Source organism: Apaloderma vittatum, unplaced genomic scaffold (assembly GCF_000703405.1).
Source record: "Apaloderma vittatum isolate BGI_N311 unplaced genomic scaffold, ASM70340v1 scaffold1377, whole genome shotgun sequence".
Classification (NCBI taxonomy): Eukaryota; Metazoa; Chordata; class Aves; order Trogoniformes; family Trogonidae; genus Apaloderma; species Apaloderma vittatum.
In genome coordinates this window covers 34,145-53,492 of record NW_009724301.1, presented here as the reverse complement: position 1 = coordinate 53,492, position 19,348 = coordinate 34,145, and the positions used below count along the sequence as shown (strand labels likewise).

Below are 19,348 nucleotides of genomic sequence, written 5' to 3'. Positions count from 1 at the left end.
AGAAGGGAAGTACTTTGTTCCGCTAAAAGCTAATACACACGTCATGCACAGTCACTCAAGCCCCAGCCACAAGTTTCTTGAAGGAGACGTGTCAGATGAAAGGCCCGGCAGGCAGATGGCATCTCTCAGGCAGCGAGAGAACTGCTTGTGAAAGTCAGCAAACTCCGCGGATGCAGGCGCTTGGCTTGGTTCTTTGCTCTGCCGACAGGCAGTCTCTTCCCAGTCTCTCTGGCCTTCTTTTTCATCCAGTGACTCTGGAGATCGCCCTCCTGAATGGCAGAGGACCTTGCCCATGGCAGGAGCTGCACTCTGGACTGCAGCTCACCTCCCTGTCCATAGCCTGTGCACTTCCCTCTTGGGGCAGCAGAGCTCAGGAGAAGCTGAGCCCCCAGCAAGGACAGGATGGGGTAAGCAGGGATGTAGGTGTCTGAATGTAACCAGCCAGGGGGCCAGAGAGGATTCACTGGACAAAATTTTTGATACTGCCTTCCAAGATGGAGACATTTTTCTATAGGCCAAAACCCCAGTATTCATCTAATAGCACCCAGGAGTCCTCCAGCCCAGCGTGGTTCAACATCAGCAACAACAGCAAAGATGTTCCAGGTTTGCACTGATCTTGTAAACCATGCTGTACTGCTGCCTTCTGCCCCAAATTCCACCCCATCCATGTGGACAGAGGCAGGTTCCAGCCCCACCCCAGTCCCCTGACCAGCAGGTGCTGTTACAACAGGTGGCTGGCAAGGACAGAGGCTCGTGTTACAGCACTTGCCCTGCAAAAAGGCAGGAAGAGGCATTCAAATGTTAGCACAGCACGTTATCCGAACAGCAGCTTATCTGAAGAACAAGGTGGTAGGGCAGAAGTGGCTGGGAAGTTGCCATTTGGACCATGCTAGTCCAAGCCTTGTATCTGATATAAAATAAGAAGGGGAACAACAGTAGTCATGAGGAGGTATTGTCTTATCTTATTACCTGCCCCAGAGCACTGCGGTGTTTGCATCCCTTCAACAGACTCAATATATTCACTCCCCAGCCATTCTGCATATGTCCTCCTCTCTTCTACTGGCACGATCCCAACAGTTGAATCCTTAAAGATCAAGTTTTTTCCTTGAAAAGTTGAAGAATCAAACATTTTGAATCCATTTCCATTGCTGCTATTTCCAAAGTAGTCCTGAAAAAACAACACAAAAATTTCAATATTTTGCAAGATTAAGTGCCACATTCCTCTCATATAACACAAAAGATGTTAGGAACCATCCCCATGCTGCCAGTCCCATGACGCAGGGAACACAATAGGGCAGTATTGTCCCGCTGTCCTTATCCTTGCTCTGGGTTAAACCATATATAACTCCCTCCTAGAATAAATGCATTAGCAATACCTGGGCTTTGTCCAGTAGTCCATACAGAACAAAAATGTTGGTGTCTGGGTGAACCATAATGGCCTGAGCTGGCACCTGAGCCAGGTGACACTCAGCAAACTGGGAGACTTCGGTACGGGCACCATTTGGACACAGTAACTGGAAATCACTGGACTTCAAGTTTTTGGCCCAACTTTCAGTATTTCTACCTGAAAAGAAGAAACTGGTCATTGTCACTCATTGAATGCTTTAGATCAAAAAAGTTAAAAAAAAAAAGTTAAAAAGTTAATTTTAATAAAGGGATATGTAAAACTAAGTACCGTCTGTGTTCTCAAACACTGTTGAGTGCTTGACAAAGGCCACATCCCCAGAGCCCTCTGCGAGGCACCTTTGGGAAATGAGAGAGAAAAAAAGACAGAAAAGGCCAATATTAGATGAGCAAAAAACCACAAAACGTGATACTCAGTGAATCATTCCCCTTTCACTCCTTTTTAAACAATATAAAGTATATGCATGTTGAATTAGTCTTGAGCAGAAAAGACAACGCAGAAAGAACCGTGCCTCGCCAATACCGCCTAAGGAGACTTTCCACTGTGCCTTTTGCAACCGGACTTGCCTATCTCGCATCGGCTTTTTTAGCCATCAGCGCGCTTAGTAGCAAGTGTGGGTAGAGCCCTTCCCATATCTTCATTCGCGAAGCCCAGCCATGATGAAAGTGTATGTCATTAAGGCTTCTTTGAATAAAATCTTTTGAGTGTGTAGCCAAAGATTTTATCAAATTCTGCGTGTGTTCATGCTCACACATACACTTTTTTCCTTTTCTTTCCAAGTTGTTGCTTGCACAGACGCTGCTTTTATAGCCCTGCACACTGAAGACATCTAGTTCCTCTAACTGCAGTTTCTAAGGGTACTGTTCCAGAACTAAGTTCACTTTCCCCTAATTTTCTGAAGCAGAAGTGGCCCAACATGCCAAGAACACCCCAAAAATCTCCTCTTCTTTACAAGTGTGGTATCTCATTCCAGAAGGTTTCCGGACGAAAGTGCAGAACACCACACCTTTACCAGCATTTGCTGCTTCCTTTGTAATGCTGTGGTGCAGTCTCGCGCACGATACAACAGGCATCACAGACTGAGCAGATTCTTGCTAGGTCTGAAATACAAAGTCACCAGGATAGAAGTGCACGGCACTTGCTTCAGACAGCATTGTTGCTGTTCAGAAACCTACCTTCACATCCAGCCACCAGTGAGAAAGGGCGGTGAAGACCCCTACATGGCTCCACCTCACATCCAGCCAGTCTCAGCATGGACTTCCCGCAGCCAAATGCTGGCTACTGTTTGCCTGCTTCCCTGCTAAAGCTCTTTCTGGACGAGCCATTCAGAGCGGCAGAGTGTCTGTCACACTAGATTAAAGCAAGACTGGAGACTGATGACAATCCACTTGGTCCTCACTAGGTGGGTGCCTATTGCTCTGTAAACAGAGACACGGCTTTGGCTGACGGTTGTCTGGTTGGCTGCAGGCCAGGAAGCTGGCAAAAGGCTTTGACATGAGCCAATGCCTCATGACATACCTGTATTGCTGAGGACATCTGAGGCCACGTCCCACTTCATTTATGGCACATGCCCTCTAAATGTAGCAACGATAACTGCATTTTGCTGACTGGGATGGAAAATAGTTCCTCCCTGCATTTTGACAAGCTGACAGACTAAATGACCGTATGTATTGATTACCTGAAGGCTCCACTGTAGCTGTAATAACGTTCTTGGCTACTTGCACTGCATTTATTGTTCCCACTGTCATCTCCGATACACAGCTGACAGAGTTTTGATGGGTAATTGTCCTGCTTGGCTGAAGGCACACAGCTGGCAGAAAAAAACTCACTCACAGCTGGGAAAAGAAAGATGAACTAATATAATAACTGAAAAGCATGAGCTCTTCACAATAAAGGCAGTTACAGTGTCGTAAAGTTCTAACAAACACAGGTTTCAGGAGAACACTAGAAACATGAGTTACAGCTGCCTTACTGGAATTCACTAACTATGGCTTTTAAAATATTTCCAAAGCACCATTTAGCTGATAATGCAATGAAACCAAAGAGCTTCCTGGGAGATAGGAAATAAGCAAGCAAAATTCAGATCTGGAGTCTTATGGTCATAGATCCTTTCCTTGTTATGCTACCTGACTCCATTACTAAATACAATTAAATGCAATAAAATTCAGGACAAGGAACATTTACTGAAATAACATCCCAGAGCTGGAAGTACCTCCTCGAGGGGATACGTCTGTATAGACAAGGTGAATTTTTGTGACCATGCTATTACTGGTATCTTACTTGGGTCAATATCCTCAAGCAAGAGCTGAGACAGACAGGTATGAAAGCAGGATTTTCAAGACCATATGATAAGTTGATTAAATATAAAAGCAATGGACTCTTCAGATGCATTCCTGAAAACCAGAATAAACTTTGGCAGTTTGATACACAGGAGGCCAGGGCTACCATTGAGACGGATCTGAACAGGCTGGAGAAACAGACTAACAGGAACCTCAAAGTTCAACAAAGGCAAATGCAGAATCCTGCTTTTAGGATGGAATAAGACCATGAAAGGCTGGGGAGTGACAGGCTGAAAAGCAGCTCTGTAAATAAAGGACCTTGGTATCCTGGTGGACAACAAGTTTTCCGAGTGCCAACAGTGTGCTTTTGTGTTTATGAAGGCTAACAGCACGCTGGGTTGTGTTACAGAAGCAGTCAGGGAAAGTGATGCTTCTCCTCTGACATCTGTGCCGAGCTTTTTGCTCACAGTGTTAGAACAACATTGACATCCTAGAGGAAATACAGTGGAAGGAGAGTAGGATGGAGCACATGACGTATCAGGCTGAGAGCTGGGTTTGGTCAGCCTGGAGATAAGACAACCAGCAGTCTTCACTTCACAACACTGCTGTCTTCATTTACATAGGGGGGTTTTAAAGAAGACAGAGCCAGATCCTTCTCAGAGAGGCAGAGAAAAAGGATGAGAAACAACAGATTGAAGTTACAAGAAGGAAAATTCTGCTTAGATGCAAGAAAAAAGTTCTTTATACCAAGGATGGTCAAACATTGGGAGAGGTGTCCAGCATCCAGCAAGGTTGTGTGGAATCTCCATCCTAGGGGTTACTCAAAACCTGCCCGGACATTGCCCTGGGCAAATCTGATCTTACTGGACCTGCTTTGAGCAGTTGGTTGGACCAAATGACCTCCAACCTAAATTAGACACTGATTTTGTGATAAAGGAAAGCGCGAGATTAATACTTTTGTGGCAGTTGTAATATTCTCAGTATGAGCCCTCCATTAGCTACTGTGGTGGCAAACTTAAAATTTCAAATTGTTACACTAAAAACACAACACTCCTTCACAGATAAGCTTCATATAGAACTATGAAATACCAAAACTACTTCCCTAATGAAAGTTTATAGGCAGACTGTTACTGTATTTTCGATAGGTAGTACTATTGTCTTACCTTGAGGAATATTACAGTCTCTGGTCCTAATAACGCCCCTTTTAATTAGCATACCAATGGGGATGTTCCATCCAGCGTTCCTCCCCAGGCCTGTGTGGCAGGACTTCTTCCCTTTCAGGTCACTGATGGTGAATGCATTGGACAGATTTCGTTTCACTAAGGCCACAGCATAGTATGCACTGCTGTTGTCATCAGCTTGCAGAGAAAAAAAAAAAACACAACAAAATGTATTACAGCTTCCCTTAAGCATTCCCACTGCTTAATGAACATTTACAGATCCTTTACAATTATCTGGTCATAACTTCAATTGCACCAACAATCAGCTAGTCAGGAGTTACGAATGTACATGTAGTTATTCTTCACTTCTACTTCACAAGGGTGCACTCACAGCGTGTATACTGTTACTGCTACGCACTCTAACTGAATAACCTAGAGATGAACATGAAAGTGTTTTTATTATCACCAGCTCTTATAATTGCATCCCTCTGAAAAACAACATTTGGGTCATTAGTGACTTCACAAAACTGCTTTAAGAAGTTATTTTTATGGGAAAACTCAAACTTGCTATTAACATTTCCATGAGTTTTGCAGCATATTGAAATTCTGCCTTAGACAATGTTGACAAGTCCTTTATTTTTTTCATCACTGACTCTGAAGCAGCCACATTGACTGGAGGGATTTGTTTCAAACTAGAACATACTGTGCAATTTTGATTTTGTAAAGACTATTCTTTTCCATTGTAAAATTTTTTTGTGGAATTGAAAAGACAAGTAAAGAGGTACAAGACTCAAAACCACCAAAGACTCAACCTGGTCCTGCAGCAGGACAGAAAGAAGTTGCTACAAACTCACTGGAGGAACACATCCCAAATTTATTTCCTCCTCTATCCATGTTGTGAGGATAATAATTCTCATTTCCTTTGAAAACAGCTTCTCAGCAGGACTAGGGAGCGAAGGCTGTGCTTTTAGAGCTGTTTTCAAACAACCTGGAAAAATAAGGTCTATATTTGTTTCTTGACCTTCTTACCAGAGTAACTTTCTCCAGCAGCTGGTACAAGGCCATATGTCTTCCCAGCTGTGTAAATGTCAGCTCCACCCAGAACTACAGCATCACTTTCCTTTTTCTGAAAAATAAAATAAAATTTAGGATTCCTGTGACAAAACAGCAGGTACTTTCTCTGTTACAATGATGACACCTCTAACATCACACCCGTGGCGTCTCAAAGGACAAGTCTGACAGCAGAAGAGCAATACGCTGCTAAAGAAACTCCCCCAAACCTGCCTAAAGCATCATCAGTGAAACAGAGACAGGAGATTTCACACAAACAGGCCTGAGGTAGATGGGCAACACCCCCCGCATCACAACTGAGGATCAGGTTCAGGTCCATCCATGCCACATCCTTGAAATCCAGTATTCCTACTGATCACCTAAGCGTGTGTATCTGATCCTACCTGCCCAGCAGAGAGCAGCTTGTGTTAACTCGGTTTATTGCACAAAGATTGTAGCCGCCTACCTGGATCAGCTCCATGCACTCCTCCTTTGTCTTGGCTGAAATACACTGAATTGCTGGTTTCAGATTCTTTTCCTTAAAGGCAATAGCCATTTCACCACATTTCCAAATCTCTTCAGTGGATACAACACACCAGTTCAGGCTTTCTGGCAACGCTGCACAAAATTGGAAAGCAAATACTACAGTTTGCTTCTTTTGTAACAGACAACGAGAGATACACACTGCCCAGAGTCACATATGTACCACACATAATATTAAAAATGTTTACTTCTGTGTTTCTCTCCAGCTTTCTGCCTCAGACTTACACCTGATTAGCAAGCACAGAGCTCTCCGGATTAGTGACATGTCCACACTGCAAACCTACCCACAGGCAGAACTCCTACCACTGCTGACCATTTATTAGTTGAGTGCAGCAAAAAAACACTGAACACAGGCTTCCTCATAGCTGACAGTCACTGGGAAACCCCCAGAAAACACACGTCCAGGAGGTGGGGGGCTTTACCGCAGCAGAGAGCACGTCTGTGAGGCTCAGTTACCACAATTAAGCAGCTTAAGGCAAGGATTCTTACAACTTGTGCTTCTGACTTTGCCAGAATGCATATCAAGTCATTTCTGCATTCTTCCCATAGTATAAAAGATGGTTAATGCTTTATCAATAAAGAGCAGCTGAGAGTTTCTTCATCTTCTGGAAGAAATTCTCTGCAAGGAACCCATTCTTTATACACTACCTGAGGATTTACACAGAAACATACTACTATTTCCTCTTGTTAACAGGTAAGAAATGGAGTACCAGGTAGCAGTAGCAGCTTACCAGACTGATGTCTCACATACAGCAGAAAGGGTTGAAAATGCCTGCATCTTATGACACAAAGAGGGCCAAAGTGCATAGGAAAGCATTCCACACTGTGGAATGATTTGTAGGTCAAAAAGTGACCTTTCTCCATGCTGAAAGATTAGACTGGCATCTTGCCATAACGCTCCCAGAGTCAGAAGAAAATAAAGCTGAATAAAGTTGGTCTTTGTTATCAGCTACTTTTGTTCATGGTTATGAACAGGAATCTAAAGATGTCTTACTGTTGGGGTCGCAGCTCAGGGCTTGCATGGCACGAAGATACTCATCACCCAGCCAGGCCTGGTAATCCTGAGCTGTGATTGCAACAAGCTCTGTGGTGGCATCTCTGAACAGAAGATTCTGGGCACTGTAGGCTGTGGAGTCAAACATCTGAAACTTGGTGCCTACCCCATTAAATCTTTGCTGTAATGTTAAAGAAAGAAAAAAACCACCTGTCACATATCCCTCTGCCTGGAATGTGTGACATCCCACACACCTTCAAACCCCACAGAGCGGGAGGTGCCCAGACACCCTGTCTGCAGTTAGATGGGTGGCAGAACCCCTCTAAAATGCGACACACTGACGAAAAAATGGTGTCCTACTTGTCCCTGGTTCAGGAACTGGAAGACAAGTGCTCCATCCGTGTCCGGCCGCACAACCACAGCACGAGCTGGGATTCGGGCCAGGTGACAGGTTCTCCACTCTGACACATCAGCTGTGTTGCCGTTGCGGCACAGGAGCTGGAAGTCATCGGAGCGAAGCCGTTGGGCCCACGAAGAAAGACTTCTTCCTGAAATCAGAGAGAACAGGCTTATGGGACAGTCATCGGGTGGGGCTGATGCTTCTGGCTCCTTGTCTGCTCTAAGCATCCCAGGCACACGTGGAGCATCTCCTGAGCATCTCTGAACTACTCCTGACCACACAGTACATCCCATAGCATCTACGCGGTCTTCCAGTCTTGTGTCTCTGATAAGAAAATAAACAGCTTAACGCTTGTGAGACTAAACTGGACTCTACTGGGGTCTGCAGCAGCATCAAAAGCATCCCCAAGTCTAGGACTGCATGCAACTTTTTTTTTTTTTTTCCCTGTAAATGATGGTCAGACAGGCCCGGGATATTAATGTTATGCTGGAGGTAGATTTCACAACGTGCCAGACAGGGCAGGCCACATGTCGTTAACCTTCTGCTAGCCTCTGCTGAATCCCTGGGTAAGCAAGAGCAATGTAATAGCTCAAGTCTCTATGAAGCTAAGAGTTTAGTGCTGTTTAAGCTCTCTTTCCAAAAGAAGCTTAAGATTCCACCTCTAACCTTTGCTGAAACTATCAAGCATTTTAAAAAAAAAAAAAAGTTCACACGAGCTCCCCTATCTCAGTGCATACATCTGTAGGTACACCTGTTTCCACTATTAGAACATTTTTGTTTGCCAATTTCTCAATTCAAAATAAAGCAAACATTTGACAGCATGCTGTCATTACAGACACCGTACTTCAGACCTTGCAGCCACTACGGATTACTCACCATCTGTATTTTCAGGCACTGTGCTGTGCTTCACAAAAGCAACTTCTCCAACACCTTCAGCCAAACACCTAAAAAATACAAATCCAACCACAAAGACGCATTAGAAAGCACAGCTCTCACGGGCTGGACACTGCCAGCGGACAGCCAGAGGGCTGGATGCTACGTTCCATCAGCTACAGACACTGACCTATTTCCTGATGCCGAGAGTTTTGCTCAAGGCAGAGAGCAGCGGCTGTTAGAGCATGAAGTAAACTACAACTGTCATTTGGCCAACATGGACAACATGTTCAGTGCTGCCTGGGACAAACACCACGACCTTCTTTGTCCAGGAGGGTTCTCTAAGGCAGTCACCCAATCTTTTGGGGAATATGCAGAGAGGAGCAAGTGTTTCACATGAGCCAATTCTGCCCTTGCTCAGTCAATGCTATTACTCGGGGAGTGGGAGCTGCAACACCAGCACACAGGAAGAAGGAGAATAAGGGAAAGATTGACTTGTGATAACAGGGGGTGAAGCAACTTGGTAATTCAGTGCAGCTGAGGTGGGGTAACTGAAATAGCTGAGTAGGTGGCAGTTCAGCTCTCAGACTCCAAGGGTCATCAGGTTTTACTGGGAAAGATACCGCCTGCTGAAGCAAACACTCAGACTTGTGCTAACAGCTGCTGTTGACAGATAGAGCATAGTGATAAAAAACCTGACAAAGCCATGAGTTTTACCTGAAAGCCCCACTGTAGTCATAGTATCGCTCTTGGGAATTTCGTTCGCATTTGTTCTGCCCAGCTGAATCCCCTTTGCAGAGCTCACAGAGGGACTGGGGATAGTTTACACCATTTGCTCCAGGAATACAGCTCGCATGGAAATAATCACTTACAGCTAAATGTGAAATTAAAATAAGAAATTTTTAGCAATGAATAAACAAGATCCTACAATCTCATTTTAATACATCTACAGAGTACATATTTAAAAACATTTAGAAGGGGTAAGCTATTTTGTTCTTAAATGACAGTTTACAAGATTAAAAAAACCCACAACCTACCATGTTCGATAGACCTACATTAGGTCTATGCCATCTTACAAGGAGCATCAAAGAAAAGGAATGAACCAGCAGCTAGACCCGCACATTTTGTCCACACACAGGATCCCAAGACCATATGGAGAGGCATGGCTGAAGAAGAGATCTTTGTCCTGTAACTCTTACCTTTGGGGAGGTCACACCCCACTGCTGCCAGGCGCCCGCTGTCCATCAGATAACCCACCGGCACATCCCAGCCTGCAGTTCTGTTGATGCCTGTGTGACATGAACTGACACCCTTCAAGCTGTTGATGGTGATGTTGGAGCTCTTCCTTATCACAGCCACGGCATAGTAGGAAGTTCCAATCTCTGCAGCATAGGAAGAAAGAAAAGCAAAGTGGCCTTGCAGCAGCATTACAGTGAGGCACACTGATCTGTGGCCTCTTGTGGCTCCCCTACCCACAAGTGAGTCACACTGTCCCCATCCTTGGTGCAAATCTGCTGGCTGTGAGCGAGTTCTTTGATTTTATTTTCAGTGCAAAATGTATCAGTTAACGGTCACAGGTAATCTGCTCTAACTTTGAAGGTCACTCTGCTTTGGAAGGGATGAAAAATATCCAGAGGTTCCTTCCAAGAAGTTTTCTATGATTCTAAACATATTTTGATTGAACCAAACCCAATATGATTAATAGTACAAAAAAAAATAAAATTCCCCAGTTGCCTACTAATTTGATCTTAATTTTGACACAGCATAGCAAGGTGATGTCACTGAAGCATCACAACTGATTTAGTTCTTTTTGTTTTAGAGTTTGATATAACTCATACAGTCAAGAGTTTAGGGTCTGCAGTAACCACAAGGTCACGCAGTCTAACTTTATTTAGATCAGAAATCATTAAATTTCATTTACTAGTCTCTGATTGGAGCTCATAACCTGACTAATGGAGATAGGCAGCTCCTGCACCGTGAGGCCCATTTGGTTTTGAGAAACTGAAGTACAGTTCCCTCACCAGAATCACGATGGGCTAAAATTGCGGGGTGGGCTGCTGTGCGTGATCCAAAGCTCTGTAAGACTGACCCCAGCAGGCACTTCCGAGGATGCCTTGGCCAGATCACACTAAGACCCAGCTGTAAGCCAAATCTAGCTCATCTCACAGCAGAGCGGTGGGACACCACTGCCTGCAGTCTGCTTCTAGAGCTGTTCCTTCCCGTGGGTCTCTGAAAGTCATGAGGAACACCTTCCAGCTCTGAACTACACAAACACAGAATCACAGAGCATTTTCAGCTGAAAGAGACCTTCAAGATCATCGAGTCCAACCTTGTCCTAGCCCTATCAACACCACCAAACCATGTCCCTCAGAACAACATCTCCTGTCTCTTAAACACCTCCAGGGATGGCAACTCAACCGCCTACCTGGGCAGAGCTGCTCCAATGCCTGACAACCCTCTCAGTAAAGAAATTCTTCCTAATACCCAATCTGAACCTCTCCTGGCACAACTTAAGGCCATTTCCCCTTGTCTATCACTTGCCACTAGGGAGAAGAGGCCAATATCTGCCTCGCTACAACCTCCTTTCAAGTAGTTGTAGAGAGCAATGAGGTCTCCCCTCAGTCTCCTCTTCTCCATGTTGATACTGAGCCCTTAGTCAGGGTGACAAGTCACCACTGAATTATTGTATCTGTTTTGAAAGGAACTCGAAGCTTAAGGACAACCAGATAATGAGCAGAATCTATCACTTCCTTTCTTCTAGCAGGTAATCATATACACTATTATAAATAAAATCTAATTATTCTAATTTATGGAATTGAGAGATAAATCTAGTAAAAATTTGTGCTCTGCAATTCATTAATTTATCTGCAAAGTATGGAACAGAGAAGACAGTTGGCAGCAAGATGGTAAAAAACAAACCAAAAAACAACTCGGGAAACCTATTGTAGGCATGGCTGTTTGGCTGAACTGTTTCAGGGCAGACTTTGCCACAACCCTGTGTCTCCTATTTCCCCCACAGATTCTGTTATGGGCAGAAACATCCAAGAGGGAATGTGACCATTACATACTACTTAGAGGAAGACCCCAAAATAAAATGGAAACAGTAAAAATGTATAAGAAAAAACTCATATGAAGTAATCTAAATGTTATTTAGTCAGAACATACCTTGATCATATACTTCCCCAACTACAGGTTTCAGACCATGCTCCTTTCCAGCCTGGTAAATCAAACGGCCATCCAGTGTCACTGCATCTGCCAAATCAGCCTGTGCAGACACAAGGTCAGAATACATGCTGAAGCTTAATTATCAGTATTTCTCAATAGCCAGGGGCAGAGTACCCCTTAATCTGCATTTCTGAGTTTCCTCCAATAAGTTATTTCAAGGGCAATCAAATTTCTGAGGAACAATTACCAAGAGGGATTTTAGAACTTCAAAACCACCTTCCTTCAGAAATAACGCAGAATCCAGCCCTGACCATGATGGCCTCACTAGTCTTCATAGCCCAAAGGAATCTTAGAAACTGATCCTGCAGCTCTGGCACATTAATCTGGAGCTTCACTCATGTATACTGGTAGTGCCCCAAAGCTTGAGGATTTAAATAAGTAAATATATTTTTGAGGTCGTACATAGATAGTTTGAAGTAATGTATTTTGAGGCTGCAAAATCTGAATGCCAAAGTGTACTCAAAGGCAGCCTTAAAGCATGCTGGCTTGTACCGCAGCAGACAAACAGGCACACATTTTAGGAAAGGGGTAGTACATGGAGACGTATTTTAGAGAAGGAGGAAAGCATCTAAGATAACTGTCCAAAGTGGGGGGAATACAAATCTGGGGCATCCACTGCTGGGAAAGCATCCAACAATACCGTATCTTTTCAGCTGACTACAGCACCGAGCTGGCTGGAATGCTGCTACAGCTGCAGGATTGCTCTGCGTAGCACGGGACAGGGGCTCCCACAGCAGCAAGGACTAGAGGCCTCTGATGCCCACCCTGAGCAGCTGAGCCTGGCACTCACTGGGCTCCGAACCTAGCAGAAGCCAGGAGAGGACATCTCGCACAGAGACAAAACATTGCTGAGAAAATAATCAGCAGTTTGACATTTTGTATTTCTAAGTGTCTCATCAGTTTGCTCAACCTTTGGTTTGGCACTGGAAGGGTAATTTAATTTACCCATCCCTTGGCAGTTTGCTGAGCACTGGTTAGAGTTGGGCTAGGACTATGCTGCCTAGCAAAGCACAGCAATTTCCCACATAAAACGTCTGAAAATTTTTTTAAGGAATCAGGTGAAAGCATAGGTAATATGTTAATACCTAAATGTAATTTGAAAAAAGATTATATTGATTAATTAGCTGAAAAACTAGAAGTCCTGAGAGTTGCTTCTCTTGAATGAAAGCTCCAAGGGAATCTGGAGAGGAGTTGGTGTTGGGAGACACTTGCACATTAAATAACAGACACAATCTTTCCAGAATACCCGGATCTGACATTCCACCAGTGAGAGTGAGAGCCCAGGACAACAGTTTAGGAATCAAATATGGCCTGTTGTTTAGAAGGGACACCTGATAGTGAGGGGAAGAAGAGGAGGGGGTAGTCAGAAGGACCTTACCCCTGGGGAGAACAAAATGAGCCTCCAGAATTGGTGGTGGATGGGAAACAGAGCAGATAAAATGGGAAGGGCAGGCCACAGAAGACAAGGACAGTGTTATGTGGACACATTTCCACATGAGAGAGCACATTTCTGACTGGAGAGCTGAGCCTTTGAGCTCTGTTTAGCAGAAGAGTCTCTTATCAATAGTTTGTATATAAATAACAGAATAAGACAGGAAAAAAAGCCTGTTGTCATATGGAACGTGATCTAGTTTATGGGCTACAGACCTCTCTTTTCAGTACGTACAGACACTGCTAAGGTGGCATCTCAGCAACAGTGTGTGGTTGTTTTTTTTTCTTTCGTAGCAAGCATTTGCCACTTCATTTAACAAAAGCATGGAATTATTCCACGTTGACTTTTTGCTAAGTGTATGTGCAATGGTAATACCCTGTTAATTATTTTTATTTTTGTGTGTCACAAGAGTCGAGAATTACATATAGAAGCACTTAAAGACCTGCCGAAGACTAGATGTGGGTCACATTAAATATTGTAAGGTTCTGTAGTTTAATATTTAAGCATTTCTCAATTTTTAAACAGCTTCAAACAAAAGGTCTTTTTACTTTATCCATGTGCTAACATCTTCACAGGACTAAGTCCAAGTTATGCAGTGCTATAAAAGAGCCTATCTCTGCCTCTTCAGCCGGTGCGTCCCACTCCCTTTTGGGCCTCAAAGGGCAGAGTTCAGTGCAGATGCAGACTCAGGGGTTCCACACAGTCCTACAGAGAGGAGACTGGCTTAAACATTTAGTAGGTGATTAGCACAAGGAAAAAGAGGTCTCAAGTACAAAGCCTCCTCTGAAGGCTCACAGTGAAGATTCCTTTTATCAGAAAGCTACTTACTCATGCTATCTGCCCACAGGTTCCTGAGTTCAGCTAATCAAGTTTTATAGGAATCCAAGGTTTTAGACAGGTGCCTCCTGCTTGCAAGGGCTTACAAATTCAGTTCTGTGTGCACTGTATTTCAGAAGCAGACACTTATCAGCCCTTTTAATAACCTGCTCTGCAAAGTCTTACAAGTCCCTCTGTGGAATGCAGCAATCAGCCAAGCAGTTTTAGGAAGATCTGACATTAGAAAATATTTCCTGTCTAATCTGGAGGTAAAATTCACATATGCATCTGCTCCGAACATTCTTCAACAGTCTCGACCCCCTTGCTCAAGACCTATATCAAATGCGGTAGTTTTAGTAGTCAGACAACTCTCCCATTTCTGTTGACCAAAAAATTACAAGATACTGGTTTGTGTAATTTGCTCCTTTTTTTCTGGCCACACAACCATCTCCCTTCAGACTACAGTGCTAGGCCTCATTTCCTGGCTCTGAACCTCATGTCCTTGCCAGGCTGCACAAACTCCTCCACAAACTCCTGAGTTTTAGGCATGTCTACACAGGACATACAAATCACACTATTAACACAGCCAGTCATCCCCTCCTCTTCCCTCGCACTGCCACCAAAGATGACTACGATTACCTGCCTCTGCATTTCCTCCAGAATCCACTTGTTGTCTCCAGCTCCCTCCTAAGGAGGGAATTATTTTCCGTACATCATTTTGCAAAAACACACATTTTAAAATCTTCTCCAGATCCGTGCTCCTTTTGGAAAATGAGCATGCTCTGGGCAGCTGAATTAATACAGCTGGGTTTGGGTATCATTTGCTCACCCTACTTGCTGCTTTGTCCCTCTCCTGTACTCCAGTACTGGGAAATTCGATTTGGCTTTATGCTCATCACATTTGTATACACAGCAATTTCTATGATGGGACTCTGAAATGGGAGCCTTACCTAGAGTTTATCGAAATACAGTCTACTTAGAGGCTCAGCAGCACAGCTTTACTATCTTCATCTTATAGCTCCATCCCTTCTTAAATATTTGCAAAATAAATCCGACACAATTCCCAGATCAAAGATTAGCATACTAAAGACTTTTGCTGTGGTCTTAGTGACTGGCTGTATGTGACTAGCCAAACAGACAGCACAGGGCCATTCTGACATCCAGGTATGGCATATGTATACATCTGTGCCTTTTTAAACTAAATACAGGCTTTGATTTTTCAGAGACTTGAATGCCAGGAAGCATATAGTCATCTGCCTGGATCATCAGACGCTCACCACAGAGCGGTGAACATTGCCATTGGATTATTATTATACACATGAGGAAATTAAATCAGTGACGCTGCTGTCACTCACAACTCACCTTGATCATCTGGGTACAGTTAGCAGCTGAGCCCCCCTCTGTACACTCCAGAGGGGGAAGGATGCCAGCCTTGCCAAAGGCCTCACTCATGTCATTACACTTGGAACGCTCTTGCTCAGAGATAGTGCACCACCGGATACGTTCCAAGCTGAGAGCTGCAAACACAACACCGAGATAAAATATTATAAAACATACATGATCGGGGGTTGGAACACCTCCCCTATGAGGACAGGCTGAGAGGCTCTTCAGTCTGGAGAAGAGAAGGCTCCAGGGAGGCCTTATAGTGGCCTTCCAGTACATAAAGGGAGCTGCAGGAAAGCTGGAGAGGGGCTCTTTATCAGGGAGTGCAGCGATAGGATGAGGGGTAATGTTTTCAAATTGGAGTAGAGGTAGGCTAGATATTATTCTTTACTGTGAGCGTGGTGAAGCAGCAAAGTTGTGGATGCCCCCTCCCTGGAAGTGTTCAAGGCCAGGCTGGACAGGGCTTTGAGCAGCCTGGTCTAGTGGGAGGTGTCCCTGCCCATGGCAGGGGGGTTGGAACCAGATTATCTTTAACATCCTTTCCAACCCAAACCATTCTATGATTCAGTGTTTATTGAACACTCCAAAACCAAAGAGACTGTACAAAGGCAACTCTGTCTCAAGCATTGCTAGTTGGTACCCGGAGTCCTGCCTCAGCCCTTTTCGGTCTGAACAAAAAAAAAAAGCAATCTTAGGTGCTCAAGAGCCTGGCCACTAGGCTTATTATGAAAACTAGAAAAGTAAACTTGTCCTTCTTTCATAAGAGGCCGTTTCCACAGTCACGAAAAGGAGAGGGTGGTTCCATGAATGAATGAAAAGACTCAAGTTTAGTAGTGGAGATTCCATTAATCAGTGAAGAAAGGTGTCTTTCAGCAGGCCCAAACTGCCACCCTTCCAAGTGCAAAAGCTACAAACACTTTGTTGCTTTTGTAAAGATCTGTCATCATGCGCAAATGGTGCGGCTCTAATAAAATGCATATGCAAGTATGGTTTATGATGGTCAACAGGCACAGATATTTTTTGTAAGCAGACGGCATCCCATTCCATTGTTTTTCTACAATTTTTATTTTTAAGTTTTAGTCAGCTCTGAGTTATTTTTCCTGTGGTTTTCTAAAAACTCTTACTGTCCCTCTCGTTCCTCACCACTGTTACGCAGTTGAGATACCACATCTAATTTTGCTAGTTAAAATTACTCCACTGTGAACATTTTCTGACTTAGTGGCTGCAGACCAAACAGGACTGTTGATGCCATAAAACTTGTTTTGGTCCCAACACTGAAAGAGAGGCTTTGGCTTGCTGCTCCACAGCAACTCAGGGCCAACTCTACTGCTGTCAACAAGCATTAAGTCAGACTTGGAAAGCTTACAGGAAGTTTTTGTGGCAGCACGTGTCAACATAAGGAGACAAAACTGCCCACTTCTGAGCTGCAGGAAATTTTCCCATTAGTTACTTGGGGCAGGAAAAAGAACCTAAGTTTTCATTGATAAAGGAGTTCGAGGTTTTCTTCTCCTAAACACAAGAAAATGGAAATTAAATTGGGGGCTCAGCATCTCTGTATGTATAGCTAAGTGCCATTCTTCATCCTCAGCATTCTCGTTTTAGATATACACACATGGGAGATAATGCATGAATTGTTTCAAGAACTCAGACATATACACCTGAAACATGAAAGAAAATTCATTTGGCTCCGTATTTCAGCCAAAATAGCAAAACAGCATGCATCTGTTGCTTTTTTCCTCACTCATCTAAAAGAGGTAATTAATTTGTCCCTTTCCAAACTGCTGAATTTTGTTGTTACAGGAAAGCTAGATCCTGGGCAATTTTGTTTCCTTCTGCACGAGTTAAACCACATAAATTGGGCTTGAGCACAGACAAGGTCTGTAGTGAGCCTCTCTTCCTATTGCCAACAGGAACACCTTAAAACAGCAGGTCCATCTCTGAACCCAAGTCTATTCACAATTCTGGCCCTTCTATTTATCTAGAGATATACATAAAGCATGAAATGGCAGAAGGTGGCAAATTCCATTTGAAATATGCTCAAGGTTCTAAACACACATATAGCCATCATCACTGGCAAACATCCAATTAAGTCCCTTCCTGATAGTAACAGCACTACATTGTGTAACATCTTATCAAATTGCTATTAATAAAAACTATTAAAATACCATCAAGGGCTTTCAACAGAAACAACGTTTAAAAAGAAAAACAAACCAAAAAAACCCCCCCAAACCAGGATCATTTATTTTTGAAGCACTGCAGAGTGCTCCACAAACAGAATCCACACCTCCAGTGAAATTAAAAAAATACCGTTAGAATTTGGTAGCAACACGAAAAAGCAAACATGTTGCACAGAGCATGACAATTACTTGTTTTTACAAAATAAGCATCATAGAACTGTTCACATTCATGAGAAACAAATACCACTGAACCAAAGTAATGAGATTCAGTGCTGAGGAAATACAACATTTGACACCAGTCAAGACACGTACATGTTGTTCAATGCAGCAGTTTCTACTCTTTTTCCAGTTTTTCTTTCTTTCTTTCTATCTCTTTTCCTGGCCATATGAGCTTTGTTCTGTAAAGGTTCTCGTTTCCCTCTGCTCTTTCACATCATGTAGAAGTCAACCCCAAACACACTATGCCACAGAAAAGTTTTTGGAGGGCACTTACCAGCATGAAAGAAGAGAAGACAGAATACATTTCTGGAGCTCTTCATGGCGAAAAATCCAGGATTTGTGCTTTTTCCGGCCCTCAGAACATGCAGAGATCAAGGCTTCTGTGAGTGTGCTCTCCCCAGCCTGCTCTTTGGTGAAAATCAGCAGCATTCAATTGCAGGTGCACTTTGTTCAACAATTTGTCTTGCTTACCTTGGCACACGTCACCTCGTAACAACTACGGGGAAAAAAAAGCTCACCTCTCTTCACACCATCTCTACACTTGAAAAAAAAAAAAACCAGACCAGGAAATTGCAAAAATATGAGTCACCAACAAGACTGTTACTGCTTTAGCACCACCTATGGACTTCGATAAACAGCTAACAACCACCTCAGAGGGGTAAGGCAGGGTTGTGTAAAGAAATTCTTATTTTAAGGACAAGTTTTATGTATAACCTGTGTGTGGGGATCAGGAAGCAAAAGCAGATTCAAGCTAAGCACTTTATCAGACAGAGCTGACGGTCACTTTTTTTGCCACATTCTCAGCATAGTCACGGATTTCATAAAGCCACAACAAGAAACCCAGGCTCTTGCAACTGTGAAGCCTGTACACTCCACAGGTGGTACAGTGCATGCTAAATGCACATCTCTTGAAATTTAATAGCAAACACTACGAAATAGCTGAAGTCGTTTGATTTTATTTTTTTTTAAGATTTTGAAGAAGGCCCAGGAAGGCTTCTCTCCCAGAAAGAATAAAAACTCTGCTGGCAATAGCTCTGTTAAAAGCTGCTGTGACTTTTAGAGTAGCTTTCATAGAGCAACACTCATTTGTGTTGCCCTTTTCTTCATTTCTCATTAGTCAATGAACTGCCTTGCAGCACTTTGTTTAGATAAAGGCCATTTAATGCTACTCTGCTCTGCTGACTGCCATTTCTCAGCTCAGCACCCAGCTACCAGAAGAAGAACAGCTGTGAAGCGCTGCGAATCCCCATGCACATCTTTATCATCTTCTACTGAAGCATGAACAAACAACAACCGTGTGCATCCTTCAGACAGTCCAGCCAGCCAGTAACGTTGCATGGATGCTTTCAGGAGTTAGTTACTTAGCTATCTGACTGCAATTTGGTCAGGCTA

At 43.6% G+C, this 19,348-nt stretch overlaps 1 protein-coding gene across 1 annotated transcript; it reads right to left on the bottom strand.

Moving 5' to 3' along the window:
• Positions 1-760: 760 nt before the first annotated feature.
• MFI2 (antigen p97 (melanoma associated) identified by monoclonal antibodies 133.2 and 96.5) lies at positions 761-18,441 on the bottom strand. The gene is made up of 15 exons (XM_009872404.1): positions 18,231-18,441; positions 15,540-15,694; positions 11,870-11,969; positions 9,904-10,086; positions 9,422-9,578; positions 8,708-8,775; positions 7,792-7,979; positions 7,432-7,612; positions 6,361-6,512; positions 5,874-5,970; positions 4,848-5,042; positions 3,084-3,240; positions 1,676-1,743; positions 1,377-1,564; positions 761-1,168 (listed from the first exon to the last, which is right to left on the bottom strand). The coding sequence occupies exons 1-15, from the start codon at positions 18,274-18,276 to the stop codon at positions 890-892; spliced, it is 2,214 nt and encodes a 737-aa protein (XP_009870706.1). The 5' UTR covers positions 18,277-18,441; the 3' UTR covers positions 761-889.
• Between the last annotated feature and the right edge of the window lie 907 nt (positions 18,442-19,348).

Excerpts from the sequence above, each read along its gene's own strand:
- MFI2 (XM_009872404.1), bottom strand. The coding sequence starts at position 18,276 with ATGAAGAGCTCCAGAAATGTATTCTGTCTTCTCTTCTTTCATGCTG. Across the intron at positions 8,776-9,421 it reads GACTACAGTGGGGCTTTCAG|GTGTTTGGCTGAAGGTGTTG; the intron begins GTAAAACTCATG and ends TGTATTTTTTAG. Across the intron at positions 7,980-8,707 it reads AGTGCCTGAAAATACAGATG|GAAGAAGTCTTTCTTCGTGG; the intron begins GTGAGTAATCCG and ends CTCTGATTTCAG.